Source organism: Daucus carota, chromosome 1 (assembly GCF_001625215.2).
Source record: "Daucus carota subsp. sativus chromosome 1, DH1 v3.0, whole genome shotgun sequence".
Lineage (NCBI taxonomy): Eukaryota > Viridiplantae > Streptophyta > Magnoliopsida > Apiales > Apiaceae > Daucus > Daucus carota.
Genome location: NC_030381.2, coordinates 51,139,831 through 51,155,293, shown reverse-complemented (window position 1 = coordinate 51,155,293; position 15,463 = coordinate 51,139,831). Strand labels below are relative to the sequence as shown.

General features: G+C 36.2%; 3 protein-coding genes across 3 annotated transcripts; all 3 read right to left on the bottom strand.

The window, feature by feature from the left end:
• Window positions 1-4,935: 4,935 nt before the first annotated feature.
• Window positions 4,936-8,379, bottom strand: LOC108224305 (G-type lectin S-receptor-like serine/threonine-protein kinase CES101). The gene is made up of 7 exons (XM_064085997.1): window positions 7,142-8,379; window positions 6,924-7,025; window positions 6,663-6,844; window positions 6,360-6,570; window positions 5,975-6,212; window positions 5,719-5,869; window positions 4,936-5,615 (listed from the first exon to the last, which is right to left on the bottom strand). The coding sequence occupies exons 1-7, from the start codon at window positions 8,319-8,321 to the stop codon at window positions 5,304-5,306; spliced, it is 2,376 nt and encodes a 791-aa protein (XP_063942067.1). The 5' UTR covers window positions 8,322-8,379; the 3' UTR covers window positions 4,936-5,303.
• A 339-nt stretch (window positions 8,380-8,718) lies between these two features.
• Window positions 8,719-10,794, bottom strand: LOC135149906 (uncharacterized). Its single transcript, XM_064085998.1, has 2 exons — window positions 10,293-10,794; window positions 8,719-10,199 (listed from the first exon to the last, which is right to left on the bottom strand). Exons 1-2 carry the CDS (start codon window positions 10,643-10,645, stop codon window positions 8,951-8,953), a joined length of 1,602 nt encoding a protein of 533 aa, XP_063942068.1. The 5' UTR covers window positions 10,646-10,794; the 3' UTR covers window positions 8,719-8,950.
• A 949-nt stretch (window positions 10,795-11,743) lies between these two features.
• On the bottom strand, window positions 11,744-15,372 carry LOC108193038 (uncharacterized). The gene is made up of 4 exons (XM_017359607.2): window positions 15,026-15,372; window positions 14,053-14,165; window positions 13,595-13,679; window positions 11,744-12,118 (listed from the first exon to the last, which is right to left on the bottom strand). The coding sequence occupies exons 1-4, from the start codon at window positions 15,257-15,259 to the stop codon at window positions 12,029-12,031; spliced, it is 522 nt and encodes a 173-aa protein (XP_017215096.1). The 5' UTR covers window positions 15,260-15,372; the 3' UTR covers window positions 11,744-12,028.
• Window positions 15,373-15,463: the final 91 nt, after the last annotated feature.

Here is a 15,463-nt window from a genome sequence, read left to right as displayed (position 1 = left end):
CATACTTAACTAAATTTCTAGATCCGTCCCTGGACCAGATGAACAACAACACAGTACATAAGCTATTCCGGCCATCAACCCACCAGAGTGCAGCAAATTTTAACCAATCTCGTAAGTAAATTATAACATATCATCAATGTATATCATTACAGCAATGAATTCAGTAGACCCTGACCCACTGGAATTATTTTAAAGTATTTAGGTAATTTTACACACACATAAGCGTGATTGCCGATGAAACTTCGCCTCATTTTTGCGAAAGTGGCAGAAGTTCACCGGAACTAAAGTTTCAGTTTTGTATATTTAGCAAAATTAAAAGAGTAATGATGCGTACTCAAATTCTGTTCAAATAACGTGACAGATAGATGTTGAATTTAACGGCAACTAGCGTTTTTCAAATTAAAAATGTATCAGCCTTTTTGTGCAGTCTGAAGATACAAAGTTATGTTACTCACATATTTTCAATTCGGCACCAAATAAGAAATAACACACTATGACCACCTTGTAATCGTTTTCCGAAGGATCTCAGCCAAATCCGTAAAGATGTCTACAATTTCCACTAATATTTCGCTCAGGATTCCAACTGTCACTTCTTTCGCAGTTACTACTATGCAGCTGTGCTGTAGTAAGTTCCTTGTGTTGACGAATAGCGGGATTCCAGAGCGTGAAAACATCTGGACAAGCGAAACAGATTAAACCATTAACGGAACCAATCAAGAGGCTGTTGCTGATGAAAGTGGTCGTGTTGATCCAAGTTTCTTTCAAGCGAGAGATAATTCTTAACTGTGACACGTATATGTTACTCTCGACCTCGAGATGATCTTGACCATATTGATGATTAAGCCGGAGTTTATTAATGAATTTAGGATCGGATAACAGAGAGAGCCACTGAGCCAGGATTTACAAACACAGAGGATCGTAGTAGGGATATATGTTTGGCAGCCAAGGAAGAATCTCTTGGTGGATAATATGTTCTGGCAGCTCTGTTTCAGTCTTTGCTTTTCTTTTTTGCAGCTGCTCCTCCATTTGCATGGGGATTATGAATTCACTGCAAAATGCAAACGATACAGTTGTAATATATATTGGCCTAGGTTTTACACTTTCACGTTCCTTCCCGTATGCTTTATCCCACAATTTAAGGCAGACATTTTAGGTATTTCCTTCCTTAGGCAGACTTCTGCAGGTACGAAGTTACTCGGTTCGCACTTTTAGCCCTTGTTTTGTGAATCCTCGGTTCGCACTTTTAGCCCTTGTTTTGTGAATCCTCGGTTCGTTGAAAAATCTCCATTAATTAATTCTTAATACCAAGAGTTCTTTGTTTGATTTGAAAACAAAAAATTTAGAGGCAAAATGAACACAGGTCACCAACTTTGTTCTTCCTAAAATGTTGTAGACATGCAAAACTGATCTCAACACACATGATACTTCTACCAGAATTTGGCAAAGGTCCAACATCTAGAGAGAGCTTGGAACATATATTAAAAGTAACTTCTCAATTATAAGTAACACTAAAGGGAGAACCATTTTTAAGCCTATCATGACTTTTGATCCTTGACTAAGCCCCGGATTTAAATAGAACTTTTAAAGTAGCAATCAAGAGCTCACTTTTCTGCACACTTCTGAGTATTAGTCCATTTTTAACCAATAATGCTTTTGATGTTTGTTGAGTAATTTAGTTTACGTTTTTGGGAAGTTACTGTATGAATTATGAAATATGAAAGCAATAACTATGCAAATTGTGGCAGAGTATTCCTAACACATTCATGCCTGCAAGAAGAATCTGCTGCAGAAAAGGGTTTGTGTTCCCAGGCACAGTGTTTATTTAGAGCAAGTCCAATGCTAAAGCTAACATGGCTATAGCCGTTGTTACAATTTGACACCAAAAAGTTGTGTTGCTCTTAAAATACAACTAGTGCTCCAATGCATAGTTTTTAAATTGGACCAACTTCATTCAAATCTATTGCATAGCGTATTTTTACATTTTTTTGATATTTAGTAGAATCCATTTACACAATTCAGATGAGTTTTTTCAGAATCTATATGAATTATCAGATGACAGGTCATCTGCAAACAAAAGGCTTGAAGAATTAAACACTAGGCAAAGCAGCATTTAATTTATGAGCAAGAAATTAAAATGAACTCAACCTTACAGGCCAAAGGGAGAAATAAAAGATCATTAATAGTTAACTAAGGTAAGAAAAGATCATTAATAATTCGAGGCAGGTACTTCACCTATATGCTTTAAAAGTATCATGCTGAAATATTAAGGGGCCTTTTGAATTGCAGATGTAGGAACCGGGTTTGGAACAAGGTTACCAGGGTTGTCATCTGTTTGGGAATGAGTTTCAGAATGCATGATCTTCTTCATTCCTTGGACAAAAACCAAACTAGGCGTGTAAGTAAAACGCCCTAATCCAACACGTGTGTTCAGGAAACCACAATCCACGGCTTCCGTAGTATATATCTTACTCCAGACACCAGTGGATCCCTCATGGTCCAATGAATATATATTCAAAACTTTAGGACGATATCCATTATATATGTAATTCGTTCCGACAAGACGATCCCTTAAATTAACAAGTTTCAGTTCCCTCTTCTCCGCGAAATCAAATTCAGGCAACAATCTGAACTCATTGTTCTCAGCCACAAACTTGAACACCACAGTTAATCGACGTTTAGAACTTTTTCCAGGTAATTGCAAATATTTCGAGTAAGTCCAGTACGGGCATTCGTTCACAACTACTCTTGGAACCGGAGAATTTATATAAGACCTCGAATTTGTTCCAAATATACCTGTCGGAAGCACAACTTCAGTCCAAGAATCAGAAATAGCCGAGTAAACAAAAGCATGTTTCGAGTCAGGCTGAACATAGCACACTACCACAATCTTATAATCGTCTCTCCTACGATCCCATCCAAACCCGTACAGATGTTTAGATTTACCATTAATGCATCTCCAATTACACGAGTCCACAACTTGTTTACATATACTAGTATGCAGCTGTGCGGTGCCAAGTTCCTTGTATTGACGGATAGCAGGGTTCCACAACGTGAAACCCTCCTGACGTACGAAACAGATTAAACCATTAAGGGAACCAATCAAGAGGCTGATGCCGAGGAAAGGGGCCGTGTCGATGGAAGTTTCTTTCATGGGAGAGACAATTTCTAGTTCCGGTTTGATATAGCGTTTCAGGAGATAAGTATCACAGCATTGATAATCACTAAGGTGGACTTTAACGAATTCGGGATCTGAAATTTGAGAGAGCCCGGATTTACAAACACATCGGCATTGATGATGACTAAGGTGGAGTTTAGCGAATTCGAGGTCTGAAATTTGAGAGAGCCAGGATTTACAGACACATCGGCATCGTATTACGGATTCGTGTGGCAGTCGTGGAAGTATCTCGTTGTGGATTATTTCTTGTGGCAGCTCTGTTGTGGTTTGTGTTCTCCTTTTGCGCAGCTGCTCCTCCATAATTTGCATGAGAATTAAGGATTCATTCACGATTGTGAAGTATGTTTGTTTTGTATTTGTAAGCCTAGGGTTCCGAACCCTAAAAAACAGTTACAAAATACTGTCGTTGTCTGATAAATTATTTTGAAATTTTTTTTCTGAATAAATATTCACTGTCTACTTTTTTAAAAGAGAAAAAGAAAATTTTCAGAAAAAATTATGAAATTATGTTTTACATGCGTCTTAAAATGCATGTCGAGCAATGGAAAAATTGTAATGAAATGAGTGGGACAGAGTGAGTAACTTTTTTCTATTATACGTGAAGACTTATAAAATATATTTTATTATATGTTTGAATATATAATTTTATTTCGAATGTTCAGAATAATAGTGTAATTTAGTTAAAATAGATTTTAAATAAATAATAAATGTGTTTAGATTTATTTGTAATTGATAAATCAAATAAATTTTTAATAAGTAAGCTCCTCGTAACATCTAGGGGTGAGCATAAAAAACCGAAATCCGGATTATCCGATTTTTCGGTCCGGTATCCGATTTAAAATATCCGGAAATTTGGATATCCGATCCGAATAAATCGGACCGGATATCCGATCCGGTTTTTTTCTATAAATTCGGATTCAGATCCGGATCACATATATATAAGAAAGCGGATATCCGGATCCGATCCGGTTTTATTATTTTTAATTAAAAATAGTTTTATAAATAATATATAATACTTTTTATAAATCTTTTCTATAGAATATTTGTTACAAAATTTTACTTTATGCATCTATGTTTTTTTAACAACAACATTGTGTGAAATTTATTCCCAGTTGATTTTAAGATGTTGAGATTTAAGTAGACCGAGGGAGAATTCTAGCCATTCGCAGAGAAGAGCCCCTCAATTATGCAGAAGCAGAGACAGAGATGTTAAAAAACTGCAACTTTATGCATCAAGAGCAGTAGTGCCTTATAGTTTATTTGAGATCAGCCGGTTATTAAAGACACCGGATTTATTGCCTAAGCTACTGGGTTTTTTTTTGAAATTGCCTAAGCTACTGATAATAGTTTTTCTTTTTATACTTGTGAAAAAACAGAGTTAAACATTACAAATTTATGGAATTAGAAAGTAATACATATTTTTTGAAAAAAACAGGATCCGGATTATCCGTTTTCCGATCCGATTTAAGAGGATATCCGAATATCCGATTAAATCGGAACCGGAACCGGAATGAAAATTTAGTGATCCGAAAAACCGGATATCCGGTTTATAATTCATAACCGGACCGGATATCCGGTTTTGCTCACCCTCAGTAACATCCACAACGTGACACTATTATCACATCGGCATCAATAAATTCTATTCAAATAACGTGACAGACAGATGTTGATTTTAACGACTAGCGTTTTTCAAATTAAAAATGTATCAGCCTTTTTGTACAGTCTGAAGATACAAAGTTGTGTTACTCACATATTCCCTATCTTGCTTTCATGGCAGATATAGAAAGACCATTCACCGAAAAATATTCAGCTAAATTAGTCTCTTGTATTTCATTCTCGCGTACCCTGCTTCCGCTATAAAATGCAGGCCTCTTGGGAAGTGGCAAAACTGCATTGTCATTTCCTAACATGGAGATAACATCAGCGATTGTAGGCCGATCAGTTTATATAATATGCAGCTTGTAGTCTTCTACAGTTTAGATATTTTCTTGAGATGCAACTAATTTGACACCAGTGTCAAACAGGCTTTACTAGTTTCTGTCTTGGTTTTGGTTATATGAACTAAGTATTAGTATTAGGCCTTTTTACAGAAACATAATTATAGTACTCATGCAGGCTTCACTGCTTTCTATCTTGCTTCCATTGTAGAGATGGAAAGACGATTCAGTGATATGTTTATTGATGGCCTGGTGTCATGTGATTGTTTCTCATGAGCCTTGCCTCCGGTACAAAATGCTGGTCTTGTGGGCAGAGGTATAACTGCAGTGTCATTTCTTAACATGGAAACAAGATTTATCATTGTAGGCCGATCAACAGCATTTCCTTCAACGCACAAGAGGCCCAGATGAACACATCTCAGAAATTGGTGTTTAATGCAAGAATTGCTTATTGATGGATCCATAAGCTCAAATGCAGCATCTCTATTCCACAATTCCCAAGCCTTGTCCATAATATAACCAAGTAATGTGTTAAATGTCAGGGTTAATATAACTTGTAAATTACAATCCTTGTGAAAATAGATAAGTATATATCATATGACTTACAAATGCCACTAGGTTTAAAGGACCATCAACGTGATTGAAGCTGTTGATTTTTCGGCCACTTAGGATTTCAAGGATCAGAACTCCAAAACTATAAACGTCGGATTTCATTGAGTATATGCCCTCCATCACATACTCAGGAGCCATGTAACCACTGTCATTATTTTACTGAAATTGATTAATCATATGCAAAGTGTACATGGATACATATAGGTCAATGTCTAACTGCAAGTCGATAAATATTAGTAACTCAACTTACTGTGTCCCAACAACTCTGCTTGTATTGATTTCTGCTGCATTCAGCTTGAAAATTCTAGCCAAACCAAAATCTGAAATCTTAGGATTCATGTGCTGATCAAGCAATATATTTGCTGCTTTCAGATCTCTGTGGATTATTATCAATCTTGAGTACTTGTGAAGGTAAAGTAGTCCTTGAGCAATTCCCTCTATGATGCTAAAACGCCTCTCCCAAGTTAACTGCTCCCTCTTACTTTCATCTGTCGTAAACAGGTAACCATTTAGAGCAAACTCCATAAATTAAACATACACTAACATTGCAACGACAGGTAACTATTTAGAGCAAACTCCATAAATTAAACATACACTAACATTGCAAGTTAAAAAGTGAATATAGTATGACTTACTAAATAAAAAAGAATCTAAGCTTTTGTTAGGCATATACTCATAGATTAACATCTTCTCCTGTCTGTGTATGCAACAACCAAGCAGCCTGACTAGATTTGTATGTTGGAGTTTGGCTATTAGAATGAGCTCAGTTTTTAACTCTGTCAACCCCTGAGTCGACTTTCTTGAAAGTCTCTTTACTGCTATCTCTTGTCCATCTAAGAATTCTCCCTGTGCATTCATGAAAATTCTAAATTATTATGTGTGTTGCAAGATAAACACACTAGATATGCATCTTTATAGTTGAAGAGATTTAATTTTACCTTGTAAACAGGTCCAAATCCGCCCTCTCCTAGCTTATTGTCTGAGGAGAAATTTCTGGTAGCAGCTACGATACTTGTAAAGCTAAAGAATTTAAGATCATTCCTGCAATCATCCCCCATTGTGTTAATGCTGTCTGAGTATCCTTTCAGTGTCAACAGCTCTTGGATTTCAGTCTTCTTTGCTATCAAGATCAACAACATTTAGTATTTTGAAACATTACCATGTGGTGCATTCTGCTGGACCAGTGACTTTTCTTGTACCTTGCTTGTTTTTTCTTCTCTGGTAGTATAAAAGACTGGAGAGAAGCCCTAGAAACAAGGAAACTATCACAATAACGATCATCGTTATCAGCTTCTTCCTCTCTGCATTTAAGTGATATAACCAATTTTTCAGTTACACATATTATAAGAGTCAATATCTTCACCTTTTTTATGTCTAGCTAAAAAGCAAAAAAAAATGACTTGTGCTTTGAACTTACTCTCTGAAGGACTGGCAGGAGGCAGAACATATATTTTTGGATAATTGCCACTGCTATGAAACTTCAAATTACTTCCCCTGTAGAAAATGCAACCAGTATCACCGTTATTCATAAAGCCATAACAATTGCAGTCTTCCCAACATTTCACTTTGCAGTCAGTGTAACCGAGGCTCGTGTTACTATCATTAAGATAAGAAACATTATTTTCAAAGTATCCTGTTTGGATTTCATACTGAAGATGATCCCTACATGTAGGCTGCTCCCACAACTTACATCCTGCATAGAAAGTGTGCGGTGGTTTTGATCTTGTGTTGTATCCATAACAATTGTCAACACCAGCAATTTGTGGCCGATCTTCATCAAATATATTTCCCTGGTAATCCAACCTCCAACCTGATAGATATCTTCGGGACTCAGGTGTTAAAACTGGATCAACCATAAGTATATAAGCAAAGTACTCTTCATCTTCATTTGAAATTATTTTGAAATTGTAGTTGAGGTTGATGAACTCAACCTTAGGTCTGATGTACTCAAAGTTTTTGTTGATCAATTTTCCACTAGTCCAGTAAGTCTTCCCTCGAAACTTAATTACCAGCATTTTTTCTGTGTGATCCCATTCTAGAGTGAAAGCTCCGGAGGCTGGATTGTCTGCACCTATCCAAGAAGTTAATGACCACGTCCAGTTAGTATTGTGGTTGATCCCAAGTTTCATTCCTGGTAAAAGTGCATCCGTGGGATGATCAAAGCTTTGCCATAGAGTTGTATTCCCTTCTTTAAGTACTAAATTCCCATTATCCCACAGTAGTAACCTTCTGTTTAAGCCTCTGCCAGAATATAAGACAATAGGATTGTTGGCATCGCTGTGGCTGATAATTAAATTGCCTGTTGTGGAGTCTATGGTGAGCACACCCGAGCTGTTATAAATAGGCGTGTCTCTATTAGCAATCCATGCTGGATGGTTAACATTAAGTCCTTCACTGGAGTTGGTGTACCATATTCCCAAGTAACTGAGATTGGAATCAGCCAAATGAAAGAATCCCAGGGCAAAGAGCTGATTAGGAGAAACTAATGTGGTGGAGGAATTGATGAAATCACCCTGTTTCAGAATGTGCTGCTGGGCTGCAACAAGCAATTCTGCGCAAATTATCAACCACAACAACTTTCTGGAGAACACAACCATTTTAAAATTTCAATACTACTTCATCTGCCATGCTTATTATTTATGGAAACAACTAACTGGCTTTGTTTTTTGGCTTTTTGTTTTGTTTAAATAATTAAGGATATTTTATACCATCTGAAATGTTTGACAGGATCCTGCAGGCAAATTATGCTATATGCATTTTCTAAGCAGGCTGTCCATTTACTGCTGGGAAGTCAAGAAAGTAGTACTGTAATGTAATTATTAATAATTTCTTTTTAAATTGTCTGGAATCGCTTTATTTTACGTATGTTTGTCTGTTTCCCTGTGGACTGACATTTTGTTATATTAAGGTTAGATTCTGAAACTTAAACATCACAGAAATTACGATGAATGTGCAAAGGAATGGGCGTCCTGGAAGGAAAAAGTCATCAATTTAGTTAATAAAATGCTAAATGTCACAATTCACATAAAGGAAAAGTTATCCCGAAGATGGATCAGTTTACACGATTTGTTGGTGATACAAGACAGGAATTATTATGTTTTTTACAGAAAGAATGCAGATGGATATAACCAAAGTTACTTTTGAAATTGTAATGAATATGACATCTTTAGAGTTTCTTGTTTTATAGTTGATTACAAAGTATGAAGTTGAGACTTGAGATTTAGGCTTAGGCTGTGGCTGTTTGGTCTGGATTTTCATAATCCTTGTCACTGTGGTCACTCAAATTTCCAGCTGCAACAGCTCCTTCAAAGTTACTGATATTAGAAAATATGAGTACAAGGATTCCGAATATAGAAGCACAGAAAGCAACCCCGAATGGCCTTCCAATTGTCCCAGCGCCAGCTGTTGCAAGCGTGAAACCTGCACATGTTCCCAGAGCCCTCACCCATGAAAACCACACTGCGAATGCACCTTCTTTTCCGGGGGGAGAACAGTCTAACAACAAATTTCTTCCAAAAGCATGTAAGACACCGGTAGCAGTGCTTTGAACTGCAGTGAAGAACAACACATGTTGGCTCTGCCAGTTCTTGTGGCGATAGTATAGCCCAAACCCCGTGATCAGTGTCGAAAGAAGAAAGCCTAGAAGCTGCATTTTTACTGCGTCTGCCCTAATGAATTGTTGGAGTGGATGTAGTAGTGGTAAGGATAATAAAGGGAAGGCAAAGTATGTTAACCATATAAACAAAATGGTCTTTGGCTCCAAGCAAAGTTGCCCTACTAGAAAAAGTACACCTCCTGTAAATATGGACATTGTAACCATGGAAGAAAGAAAAACACTTGCAAGACTGCCAGCTGCATGAGGATAGTGAAAAATTGAAACAAAGTATGTTCTGGGAACAGAGCTGGGAGAAATTGATGAATTCCCGCTAGGCCTATTAGCAGTGAAGATGTGTACTACTCCTGTGAGCCACTTTAATCCACTGAAAATAGCAACAATCCATAAGCTTGTGAACTTATCTGGCCCATGAAGCATGTGGTATGTGAAGGCGGAAAAAATGACAGAACCTAAAGAACCAGCAGCAGTGGCATAAAGGGAAAGCCGGCTTGCAATTCTTTGCCTTGATGTGAATTCACTTTTGTGAATGGTGGAGCCAATGAAACCATGAACCATGAGGCCAAGGGAACGTGTGTGGGAGGCGGTGCCAACAGTTGCAGCTACAACAATGGCTGCAATGTATGGTGGGAAGATCCAATATGTTCTAAAAAATCCAGCAGGGAGACAGAATATGGCTCCCAGAGCTGTCACTGCTCCCGCTAGAAGTTGAGGCTGTGTGCCATAGTCAAGGTTGATTGAGATGATGCCAAGGACCGGAGCTGATAGGATTATCCCTATAAACCATGAAACTGATGTCCACTCTAATGCTGAGAAATTCAAACTGCTAACACTAATCAACTTTGATGTCAGACCTTGGTACCTGCAGAACATGAAGAAAAGGTGCATTTTACCTTCAGTAAAATTAAACATTTTAACTCCTACCATTTCAAACACAAAAACATAACTCACTTACACTTGCATATCCTTTTTAGTGCAACTAAATCCTTCAAAGCTTTTCTCCCACCCCTGCTTAGGCTCTGGTACTTTAAAAATCTGGCTTATAATAAGCGGAAACAGTATAGGAATAAGAACAGTGTGAAGAAAATATGAACACAGTCCATAGAAGCACCAAAGTATAACTTCACCCTTGCTAGGTTTATCCTGAATTCCTCCAAATTCTCTGTAGATTTCTTTAGCTCTCTCTAGTTGCATACTCACGCTATGCACGTCTGGTGTCTCCCCATCTGTTACCTCCTCTTCTAACAATCCAGAACGTCGTGCCTCTGGACTTCCTTCAACTCCTTCCACGTCCGTTGTTTCTGCCATTAACTGCGCGTGTTCTGGGAGAACCCTTGTTGGTTCCAGCAAAGTTGAGATTGCTATGGCGTGTAAAGACGGTTAGATATACAAGATGTCAAGGACAATCACAGCTGGTTGTTAAAGCCGAGGCCTTGGTTATTATAGTGGCATCTTTTGTGATCATTTGGAATTCATATGAGACATGACAGTCATGCATCTCTGAAGCCATATACAAGACAACAGAAATGTTAGAAATAGTTTATAATATAGTAGCCTTGTTTTGTCAGTGACTATGAGAAAACATTGGACAGACCCATGGCTCATGATTAGAAAAAGGGGCATACCTTCAATAAACAGAAAACAGAAATTACTGAGACCCGGTTGAATTTCAAAAATTAGTAAAAGAACTTCTGTCGAAGATATGTTAGATTAGCTTCTGTTCAGAATGATAATCTGTTTTGTGATAGCACTGAATTTGTTCAAAGCATAGGTCATTTTATTGACATTTTCAAGTAGCAAATATTACAACAAGAATCAACCTAATATTTTGAAATTTTGCATGATGGGTGAATGGTAGCTTTGAAATCATTTGTATATAAATGTTCACTAACATCTGCAGAACTTTCACTTTTACCATATGAACTGTCATGAAACTCCAAAGATTTGGAATTCTAATTAGGACCCCAAATTTCACAAAAATGACATACTATCAGCAGAAGGAAATTGCGGTATATGTTAAGGATTGTTTGATTCGAGCTCTTCACGTATCATGCATGAGTTTTCTTCATTTCAAACCTATAACTGCACCACGTGTTTTGCAGTTACATGTATGAACATCTACGATAAGAGTGTCATATAACAACCACCTGATGAAAATCACGCTGAAAAACTTTCAGTTTTTCTGCTAATTATAATTAGACAGATATATGTCGGAACATAAGGACACAATAACCTAACCACAAAATGTGAAACATGTTTGTAGACAAAGCCAGTTTATGTCAAATTCTGGAATTGAATCTGCAAGTTTCACAGATAATTTATTGACAATAATGGGGGAAAATGACCCACAGCAATGGCAACTCATATTTGCACCTGCAGCCTGTAACAGCTACTACTACTAAGTACTAACGATGCAGTAAATTATTATAAAAGATTAAATAAGTACCAGATTGTACACTTTCTGAACACAATGACATCCCGTGTCGTCAATACAATTCTTTTTCAAAAATCATAACAAATCATTTTTATCACTGATTTTAGAAAATCAAGTGATGGCAAGGATTATCCTGCAACAACTAAAATGAACAAAACATTCTCAATTTCCTTGCTCCGCAGTTGTCATCTAAAACTAGAGTACAGCCACCTAAATACTTCTTTTAATCCATATTGGTAGTGCCAGATTATTCAAATTTAGCCGCCAAAATTTAGCTTCTTCATCACTGTTGCATAAGCCGCTGGAACAATGCCAGGTTGCCTGAGTCTACGTTTGGATTTCTTTGACTGTAATTAGCAACAGATACCAATTAATTTCTTGAAAGACATGCAGTACACAGATTATAATCACTCCATGAAGAACTCGTAAAAGGATGAAAACTAGGTATTGTATAACAGATATTATTTCAGTTTCCAGTGATAATATGCAGTAATTAAAATTTATGGGAACAGAAAAATGTGTCCATACAAAGAGTTCGTTGTTTTACACAACTAACTTTGAGAAAAGGAAAATTATATGATATGGAATATTTTACTTTTGCTATTATTTGGCAACAATAGGGTTGGCATCCCAAACATTATGCAATAACTTGAACAAATTTCCTTAAATCATTTGACAACACACATACTTGATATAGTTACATCGACACATTATTCAAACATAAGTCGTACAAAAGGTAACACGCTTTCTTTTTTAACTGATAGTTAATATTAGAGGCAGAGTGGCTGCAACAGTAATCCATTGATACCAATTAGCATCACTAAAATAGAAGGGGCAAAAGGCATACTGCTCCAACCCCTATAATACGTGTAGACTTTGCTTACTGTAATGATATTTCTTAGGTTAAGAACTAACTATTAGAAATATTGCAAATAAAAGAACAGGGATCATGAAGGATCTCTAAGAGAATAAGCAAGTAAAGAACATTAATACCCCTATTTTATTTCATTCTGTTTATTATCACTACCCCTACTTATTATAAATGTCACATCAAATTACCCTGATTATCGGTTAATGAGTAAAAAGTGCAATCTTTTCCTTGCATCCATTCAGCACTACTAATCTTCTCAAGGCTAGGACCCTACTGTTCTAGCATGTAGCTTATAACCTACAATTCTAAATTATAATTAATAGTGATACAAAAGCCAGATGAAAGCAAACTGAGACTTGCAAGTGATGCTTCTAACTAGAACTTGTTTTTATGATAACTGATACCGTAATTGAGTAATGGGTCCATATCAATACACAGAAGTGGTGTAGTTATAAATTTATAATCACCTCACTCCAATAAGATTCCATTTTAATCTGTTCCAAAAATATATATATCACAATTCAAAAGTTCAAAGATAACAACTAAAGCTCATTGGTATATATACATTAGACCAGATAATCAGGGTCTAGAGGAAATCTATAATCCAGCTAGCAGTTTAATACTTTAATTTGCAAAACCTCTATCTGCATTACACTTCATCTCAAAGCACTCTATTTAATCTGCCTCATCAAAATTTGGGGTAGTATAGTCACTAGATAGTAGATACTACTAGGCATCATGAAAATCCAGCTCCGCGACAATAAATGAAATAGACGAGTAATCTAGTCAAACCCATGTCAAAATATAAGCTCCTTCACTTAAAATATTCGATAAAAATGTTTTTAAATAGTGGAAACTAAAAGTTCCACAAATACTTCTTATAAGATTTCCCGAATTTTAAAAAAAAAATGCAGGTATATCTGTTCAGTAGCAGAAGAAAGAATGGTAGTACCTTCAAATGTGCATTGTGCCTTTTCCCCTCCTTCCAACGTCTAATCAGCCCATCATTCATAAGCCTAAATCTTCCCTTGTATGACCTGATGAATATCAAACAAATGTACTTCATCATCTTTTTACATAAAAATTACAACGCACATGTAAATGTAAAATTATACTCCCTTTGTCCCAATTTATCTGTGTTGTTTATTTTTTCTGGTCAAATTTACCAAATACTTGACTAGAAATTATATATATTAGATAATTGGAAAAAAAATATAAATAATATATTATCAAAAACTATATCTAGTATACCTTAACATGTATTTTTCAGTTTCTTAAAATCATGCAAAATATAATTTCAATATTAGACAAAATTTGGTCAATTTGACCATAAAAAGTCAAGCAAGACAAAAAAATTGGGACGGAGGTAGTACATTCCAAGATACAAATATAAGAAGATAGAGGACATACGAATAGGGTTTCATTTTGATTTTCTTCACCTTGGAGACAATAGGAGTAGCCGGCCTCCTGAGCTTCAATGTTCTTTTCCTTTGTTTTAAAGTCCAATGCCTCACTTGTATCAACTAAATAGACAAATCCAAGGAAGAAGATTGACAATCAACTTAACCCAAAATATCTTTGTTCTTTACACATAATATGAGTAACATAACTGCCTTTGATATATCACTTTCCAAAAACTTAATTGTGCATATTGCACTGTTACGTGTGTCTGAAATGTCAAACAATATTTACTTTACAAGCGTCTTGTCATTTCCCTGTGATTACTCAGAAACCAATCAAAAGATATAAACGGGTCTTTCATGAACAAAAAAGCATAATCTGCACATTCTACTTATTGCTTTTACGGGCTCTCATCAGGTTATCCGCAAGGACCACAATTTGTCAAAAACCATTTAAATATAAAAATGAATCTTCCACAAGGTACATTTTCAAGAAGAGTGAAGAAGATATTGGACAATCATAAATGAAAGAATTTGAAGCAATTTGTTTACTGTCTTGTCATTTTGCCATCGACTTCTGGAAAACCAATCAAAAACTGAAACGGGTGCAAATTCACCACCATTTGTAAAGGTCTAAATTTTTCCCTCAAAACTAACATAAAATAGGCGTTTCAAAAATTGCAATATTACATTGTCAGAATAAAAACTATACATATGGTACAATCATATATGAGAAAACTTGCGACCACATTCACAACAACCTTACCATTTTCTCAAGAATTTTGCAAAAACCCATCGGAAACACAAAATGGGTAGTCATATAATCACACATACTTACACCTATATTTCACGTAAAATCAAAAACTAGCAAACTTGCAACAACAACATTTACAAGGGCCTCATCATTTCCTCAACAATTTCACCAACACCAATCAAACCCCCCCCCCCCCCCAAAGGGGAATAATAAAATCACAAATACTTACTGTTAAACTGCTTGGAGAAGCATGATTAAAGAGTGAGAGGCTTGATTTTAAAGGGGCAACAAAAGGGGGATTAAAAATAGAAGAAATAGAAAGGGGTTTGTGAATGAAATGATTAGGAGTGTTAGAAGAGTGGAGAAGTCGATTTGAGTGAGTGAGAGGAGTAATGGTGGTGGTGGTTGTGCGGTGGTTAGCGGCGGCGGAAAGTGATCGGAGCTTGGAGCACCATCTCTGCATCTTTGGATCCGAAATGGGGTTTTACTAATTGAAATGATTTTGGGTTTTTAGTTTCTGGGCGTAGATTTTGTAATTGGGACTTGTAAACTTGTAATTTAGGTTTTCGACAAAGAGAAAAGAAAAGAAAATAATTACTTTGTTAGTGGGGATTAAAATGAGAAAAAGACTCTTTATTATCATATTTTTAAGGATATAATACTATCA